This window comes from Echinops telfairi, unplaced genomic scaffold (assembly GCF_000313985.2).
Source record: "Echinops telfairi isolate 266 unplaced genomic scaffold, ASM31398v2 ScPeMD7_12;HRSCAF=54, whole genome shotgun sequence".
In the NCBI taxonomy this organism is placed as follows: Eukaryota; Metazoa; Chordata; class Mammalia; order Afrosoricida; family Tenrecidae; genus Echinops; species Echinops telfairi.
This window is the reverse complement of record NW_022103909.1, coordinates 10,632,443-10,640,504: the sequence shown is the minus strand read 5'-3', so window position 1 is coordinate 10,640,504 and position 8,062 is coordinate 10,632,443. Positions and strand designations below refer to the sequence as shown.

The 8,062-nt window shown below is 41.5% G+C and overlaps 1 protein-coding gene across 3 annotated transcripts in view; it reads left to right on the top strand.

Annotated features, from left to right (window-relative positions):
- The window catches only part of IRAK4 (interleukin 1 receptor associated kinase 4), a 34,765-nt gene that overhangs the window by 11,668 nt on the left and 15,035 nt on the right, over positions 1–8,062 (top strand). For 2 of the 3 annotated variants that reach the window (XM_013006932.2, XM_045287212.1), the window contains exons 6-9: positions 1,689–1,803; positions 2,575–2,684; positions 5,563–5,746; positions 6,605–6,667. In XM_013006932.2, the coding sequence (XP_012862386.1) occupies positions 1,689–1,803; positions 2,575–2,684; positions 5,563–5,746; positions 6,605–6,667 (472 nt within the window). The remainder of the gene's footprint in view (positions 1–1,688; positions 1,804–2,574; positions 2,685–5,562; positions 5,747–6,604; positions 6,668–8,062) is intronic. The other variant, XM_045287214.1, reaches the window with a different exon arrangement.

Here is an 8,062-nt window from a genome sequence, read left to right as displayed (position 1 = left end):
AGAATGCCAATTTAATAGAAGAAAGTATTCTTGCATTGAGGGAGTACTTGAGTGGAGGCCCAATGTCCTTCTGCTACCTTAATACTAGCCCTATAAATATATGCACATAGGTCTATTTCCGCATCCTCATATATAAATATGTTTGCATATGTACATGTCTTTATGTAGACCTCTAATTCCCTTTGCCTCCCAGCTCTTTCCTCTATTTCCCTTGACTTTCCTAGTGCACTTTCAGAATCAGTGTCCCTTTCTCACCCTGACTAGCAGACTATCCTTGGCTGGATTTCATAACTATTATTCATGTGTCTACTCATCTGGGAAATGGAATGATAGTACTAGTAACTTTACTAAATTATTCTGGGGATTCCATAAACAAAGCAGGTCAATCACTGCCCCCAGTTCCTGGCATATACCATAAACTCAGCAAAGAATGCATCATTTTAGATTGTGTCAGTCTGGTGGAAAGTGGAGCACTTGTGGTTTGAATTTACATGTATTTGAGTATGTACAAAGGTAGAAGACACTTACACTGACTCAGTGGGCACATGCTCTGCTGCTAACCGAGTGGTTCGAACCCACCAGCCCCCACAGGAGGAGGATGTGGCTGTCTGCTTCTGTACTGATTACAGCCTGGGAACCCTACGGGGCAGTTCTGTTCTGTCCTGTAAGGTTGCATGAATAGGAATATATACTCTTTGGATCACATCAGATTTAATATCATCATGAAAAGCTTAAACTATGCATGTTTTTGACTGAACAAAGTGAACAGACACTTGGATGGAATACTTGGCGTGTCTCAGGAGTAGGTCTGGGTTCTCACATAGGAGTACATTTGCTCAGTTAGTTCTCCCAGCATCCAGATTGCAATCCAGCTATTTTTAGCCTCCCCTTAGCAGGTACAGAGGGAAGGCGTGGTGAGCTTGTCAACCTGCTATAGGTCACATGTCCAGGAGGTAGCAGAGCTGGACCTTGAAGTTGGGACTGGGTACTCAGAGGCTGGTTTCCTTCTGCCGTGTCAGAGATGCCTGCAGTGTTGTTAGACTGTAGCTCTCTTTACGCTTGAATGTATAAAAAGCTTAGATTCAGCTATCAGTGATTATACATGATTAAAGAGCAGAAATGTGTGGCATTGATGTAATTAAGGATCAGATGTCTATACCAATTAGTGTGTTGGACTTGTTAGAAAGTGTTTCGTAAAGACTTCTTGTTTGTGATATTGTAAATTGTGATAAACCGATATAAATGTTGGCCTGCTGCTTCCCCAAATTATCACACATTCCAAGGATCTGGGTGATTGAACTTTTACTATAAAATAGGAAAAGATTTTGCCTCTATTTTCTGTCAGAATTTCATGGAAAGGGGACTGTTTACAGTATCTGGCATCGTTGTAATTAGCATATTATAAGTACTATATTAATAATGATATATAAAGTATGTACATGGATAGGTAATGATTCATAAGAGCACTTGTGAGGACGGCACTGTTTCCTTCTGATGCACATAGAGTCGCTATGGCTGGAAGGCATCTAACAGCAGCAGCAACGATACATAGCATACTATGATTTTATTTATTTTATTTGCTTTTTCGGTTAAAGCTGCAATGTCAGTGATGTTGCACAGATGACTGGCCATGTGTGTTTCATAAGAATTTGAGTGATAAGTGTAATCATGGAGATTATTTGTCTCAGGTGTCAACATGAAAACTTAGTAGAACTCCTTGGTTTCTCGAGTGATGGTGATGATCTCTGCTTGGTCTATGTTTACATGCCCAACGGCTCATTGCTCGACAGACTCTCTTGCTTGGTAAGATGTTTGTTCTTCAAATTATCTTCTGTGTCAGAATACTAACACTCAGTCGATGATGGGATCATTTCAACCACATTACACTTCATATTTCCCATTCTCTCAAAACTATACAGCTGATACAACTAAGACTTCCATTCTCTGAATTAAGGATCTAACTTGTCAAATGATTAGTCAAGGCGAGACTTTGGAGATCCTCATACAGTTGTGTCTGTAGATGAGCAGGAGTGATGGGGCGCTCCTATGTGAGGAGCCTGGTGACAGTGTGCGTTATAGCCATTGCACTGCTAACCACAAGGGCTCAAACCCACGAGCCTCTCTGGGGGAGAAAATGAAGCTGTCTGCTCCCAAGAAGACTGACAGGCTGCTCGGAGTCAGTGTTTACTCCCTGGTCGTGGGTTTGTTTTTGTTTTTTTAAAAATGTCATTTAAAGTTTATTTCTGACAACTTAAAAGTAAATTAGGGCCTAAGTTCATGATTAACATTAAGAAGTAAAATCTGTGAAAGAAAAGCCTGTCATAAGCAGAAACTTCCCAGAGAAGGAAATCACAAATATTTTACCCTAAAAGGAGGGGGAGAAAAGTGGTGTCTCTCCCTGTCAGAAGCGGAGAACTTGTGAGATGCGGAAACAGAAGACAGCTCTTCAGGCTCCGGCTTTCACAAGTTTCTCTGTAATGCCGTTTTCACTTGTTGCTGCAAAAGATTTGGGGGTATATATTTTCCATAGATGTGTCTTCTCTTTTTTAAAATGGTCTGTGTGTTTTTCATAAGGAGGGCACTCCGCCCCTTTCTTGGTATATGAGATGCAAGATTGCTCAGGGGGCAGCTGACGGCATCAATTTTCTACATGAAAACCATCATATTCATAGAGATGTTAAAAGGTAATTGATACCCTTTAAAAGGTCTCAGAAAACCATCTTTTGAGGATGGTTGAGGATGCCCTGCCTCCTTCAGTTCACTCTTTATCTGGTCACCTGGCAGCTGTACTTTCTCCCTAATTTCTCCATGAAAACTCTGTTCACTAAGGACATTCATGTTCTCCTTAACTGCTACTCAGTGACCCGTTTTCTTTACCCACCAGACTCGTCCTGTGTTTGGGGTTTGCTTGCTTTTTGAGAACAGACACTGCAAAGCCTACAGCAGTTCCTACAAATACCCTTCAGGGCCACCGACCACGTGCTTCCAGCCATGCAACCAGTCTCAGCCTCCTTTTCTGAGCCACTCATTCCTCCGCCATCGACCCAACTTGTTGCTTCCCATTTCCTCTTTCCAGCTGCTGTTGCCATTTTGATCTCATGAAGTTCGTTCTTATCCTTGCCCTGCTTTAAACAGCACGTTATTCCATTCTTCCTGATCACCTCTGTCTGACCAGAATTCTTTCATATCTTACGTTCGGGGTCACCACTCTTCTCTGAATTGCCTTGATCTTTCATGAATATTCTCAGTGTTTTGTTTTTATATTAATTACTCATACTGGTGAGTTAACAGCTATTTATTAAGCCCCTCCTCTTTGCTCGGAACACTGGATGATTTGTTACCAAAGGTAGCATTTATGGGGTTTGCTTTCAGGCAAATGGTCACAAAACTATGTATGATAATAAGCAATGAGAAATGTTAGAAAGAAGAGTGATCAGTCTTGTAAGCTTATAATAAGGAGTTCTATAACTAGTCATTAGGGTCAAGAAGCTAGATTCAAATTATGAGCAGGAAATAGATAGACACAATTTGAGGGTAGCCATACAAGATGGGAGAACATTCTAGATAGAGGGAACCACAATTAAAAGATTAGCGGTGAGATAGGATATAGAAGCATAATGAACTATAGAAAATAAAATAATTACATATGACAGAAATGCAAAAGATGAAGGCACAATGATTAATGTCAGATAGCACTAGAGGCAAGCAGAGAGCTAGGTCCACAGGGCCTTAGAGACCAAGGTGAGAGTTTGCTCTTATATACGTCCAGTAGATGCCATTGGGAAATGGTTAGTAGGAAAATGGGAGCGTATTTAGGTTTTGAGAAGATCGTTCTCTTGAATGGAGAAAACGGTTTGTTAGAAGAGGTGTTTTGGAGGCTGCCGCTGGTGGCAGTTCATCCACAGAGGGAGCAGGTGGGAGCGTCTAAGAGGGCAGGATTTGCCGATCTTGGCTGTGCAGAGGTCAGGGAAAGGGAAGTGTCAGGACTTGCTTCTGGATTTCTGACTTCTCAAATGGCCAGATTCTCTGATGCAGAAAGCATTGAGAGAGTACCACATTCAGATGCCGATGGGTGATCACAAGTTCTCTTTCTTATATTTTTTGAATTTGAGGTGCTTTTAAGACAAAGCTGTAGAGATGTTAAACAGGAAGTATGATGAATAGGTCTGGGGCTCAAAGAAATAGCTGAAGATAGATGTTTATGTATTATTTACACGTAGGTTAACACTGAAGAGATACTATTGTTGCATTAATTAAAGAGGGAGGGATGGAGACTAAGAAAAAGCTCCAGTGTTAAGATGTGAGGAACCCTCAGACTTACTGGCCAAATAGAAGAGAATGAGCCCCAAAAGTCACCCAAGATGAGCACCAGTGAAGTGTGGCATCCCCGAGGACAATGAAGAGAGGGTGTTTCCCAAGAGGGAGTCCTCAAAAGAGTGAAGCTTACTTGAGGTTAGAATGAAGACTGAAAATCCATCATTTGATTAGTGCTGTGGCTCTATGGAGACCAGTTTCTCAACTTCCCATCAGAAAACCCGAGTTCAGTTCCCCGCTAGTCTGGGCAGCCACTGAAGGCTCTCGCGTAGCATGCTGAGCAGGTTTCAGTAAAGCTTCCAGCCTAGGGAGATCAGCCTGGCTATGGAGTTTCAGCCAACAGACCGTGGATCACAGCGGTCTCGGTCCTCACCTGATCACGGGGACCATTCAGAATCGACCGTTGTGCATGGAGTGACTGGGAGTTGAGCGCGCACTTGGCAGCATCTGGCAACAGCAGCATGTCATGCAAGGGTTCAATCAGAAGCCAGGTTGTAATTAAGGGAGAGAGTGGGAGCTGAGGAGCTAAGATGTGAGTATTGACAAGTCTTTTTAATATATTTAGCTAGTAAAGGGTGGTAGCTAGAAATAGTTGTGTTATTCAGAACACATTTTTTAACATATCAAATATAAAAGCATGCTTATGTTGCCTATGGGAATGATTCCGAGAGGACAGAGAGGGTACTACAAAAGAGAGAAATGGGATAATGTCTAGAACAAGGTTCCTGAGAATGTTGGAGGGAGCCCATGTAGAGGGATGAGTCTCAGAGAAGGGGGCGGGGAGGCACCCCTTGAAGACCTTTTAGCCATAATCATGCCTCTTCAAAAACATTTTGATAGTGCAGTAAAGGAGAAAAGGGATCATTTTTAAAAATAAATATTTGATATACTTTATTTGGAAAAAACGGTTTTAAATGAATGAGAAATGTTAGGAAGGTAATCAAAAATAATGGTTTAGAAAACCTTGAGGGAAATTTCCCTATAAAGATTATGAAAATAACTCTTTATTACTATTACCAGTTTTTTTTCATTTCTACTTTTTTTTTTTTTTAGAAATAAAAAGTAAAGGAAGAGAACTATTTCTTTTGAGCTGTAGTCTGGATTCTGTATTCATTTGCACAACTCTCAGGCTTTAATGATGCATACCCTAAAATATAAATGTTCACATAGTTATATATAGATAGATAATGCTGCTTGGCTTGCTTATGAAGACAATTTCTTTTCCCCAAAATTTTAATTTTTTTTCAGTGCAAATATATTACTAGATGAAAAGTTTACAGCCAAAATATCCGACTTTGGACTTGCGCGGGCTTCTGAGAAGCTTGCGCAGACCATCATGACGAGCAGGATCGTGGGAACAACAGCGTATATGGCCCCTGAAGCTTTGCGAGGAGAAATCACACCCAGATCTGATATCTACAGCTTTGGTGTGGTAAGTCTGATAGAAAAGGTTGGTAATGAGATGAATTCTGGTCTGAAGTTGGGTATTATTAAACACACTTGCACTGCTTAGCTCCCTTGGGAAGACATGGCAGAAGGTTCATTTTGGCTTTTACTGAGAACAAGGTTTAGGAAAAACTTCTTGTATTTAAAACTTTTGCACTGTTATCTGAAAACAGCACAGGAAGAGACTTCTTGCCACCCATTCTTCATGCATGGGTACATCACACAAATATGTCAGTGGATTAAATCATGTCAGATAGTACCACCTCACTCTCACATTTGTAAATGAAACGTTTTGGTTTCTTTGGTTTTTCTCCATTTCAATGCATCTTGCGATCGCCAGTCTGTTCCTGTCAAGTAGTACTGCCGAGGAAGGCACAGGGAGATAGGATGCACTTAACTTCCTTGTGGTTGATAACCGCCACTGAGAGTTTTCACTGGCTGATCTTGGGAACTAGACTCAGGCTTTTCTTCCTGGTCCATCTTGTTCAGAAAGCTCCACTGAAACCTGTGCGACATCCCTTAGAAAATGATATGCTTGTGAAGAAAATTTTTCTTGTAGAGAATTCCCAGTATGACAGAAAAAGGACTCCTGGGAATTTCCAGAATCCAAGTTGAGTGGAGCTGAGTCTTTACTAAGTTGCTGCATACAGAGCTGTGTATGAGGGGGGTGGAATCCAAGATGGTCTGGAAGAAAGGTGGTGTGCAGTGCCCTCAGCTCGTGTTCTTTCTGCTGTGATACCTTAAAGGCATCACACGCTTAACAAGATCTGTGTTTCTTCTAGGTTCTCTGTATGGTCCTGTGTGTTAAAGAGGGTTTTCTCTGGTTATTGCCTTATATCCATAGGTTTTACTGGAAATAATAACTGGCCTTCCAGCTGTGGATGAGCACCGTGATCCCCAATTATTGGTAATTGTATACTTTTCCAACCTTTTCTCTTTGTATTGATGGTCTAAATGCATAAGGTAAGCTTGGCACCTAGAAAGAGCATCTTTATAGGCATTCTTTCCATTTGCAATGACATGGCGATGTATGGAAAGGGTATTCAATATTTCTCATCTCAGCTCTGCCGTGAAGTATTTGTGAACCTTAATATATCACTTATATACAAGGGGATAACAACAACAACAAAAAAAACAACGGATTTTCTTTTCAAAGCTATGTATTTAATATTTTTTACAAAACAGCTCTATCACCTCCATTACACTTAATAGATTTGTCAAATCTGTAAGTCCATTATTGGAAACATTTTTCAAACTTCTCTGTTTGCATGGCCAGAGCCCCTTCCTTGCTTTTTCTTCACCTCTGCTATGTCGTCAAATCTCTGTCCTTTCGTGTCCCTCTTCATTCGCAGACATAAAAAGGAGTCCACGGAGTCAGGTCAGGGGAGTAAGTGCGTGAGGCAAAAACTGGTGCACTGAGATGGCTGTGTGAGCAGGTGCATTGTTGTGGTGACATAATCAGTGCTCCATCTGCCACAAATCAGGATTTTTTTGTCGCACACTGTTATGCAATCTTTTCAGAACCTCTAAATAGAAAGCTTGATTAACAGTCTGACTTGGTGGATGTGTTAGTCTGGGTAGACTAGAGAAACAAATCCATAGAAATGTGTATAAGAAAGAGGTTTATACACAAGAGCAATTGAATATTGAGAAAACATGCCCGCCCAGTCCAGATCAAGTCCATAAGTCTGCTACTAGGCCATATGTCCAATACCAATCTATAAAGTCCTCTTCCGAGTCATGAAACACATGCAATGATGCCAAATGCAGGAAGATCACAAGTCAGTGGGTAGGATGTCTTGTGGATCCAGTAGCACTGTAAGCATCTCAGCGCTGGCAGTGCGTCCTCCAGCTCCCAGGCTATAGCTTCATGTGGCTTCTCATCAGAAATGTCTCGCAGAGATTGAGCCAAGAGAGAGAGTCTCCCACCTCCAAGGAGGAATAGTGGAGTTACCAGAATCCTCAGGAGAAGGCCATGCCCACACAGAGGCCTCATTGGCTATCACCTGATTGACAGGCTAGATTCCACCCCTTCACTCGTAATCCTCTCAAATTGACAAGCGATTGTGTAACTACCACAACTGCACATTTACTATGAGTTGACATTTTCATTCCTTGGAGAAGTTGACGGACGTCCAGAATGAGGTTTTTTATCAATTGACATGTCACCTTTTAGGGAAATGAGAAAACCACTTACACCCTTGGGTTTTTCCCATAGTGCTTACCTTATAAGGTGTGTTCAACATCACAACAGTTTCTGCGGCATTTTCCCCAATCAGCAGGCAAAATTTCAGAGCCATGC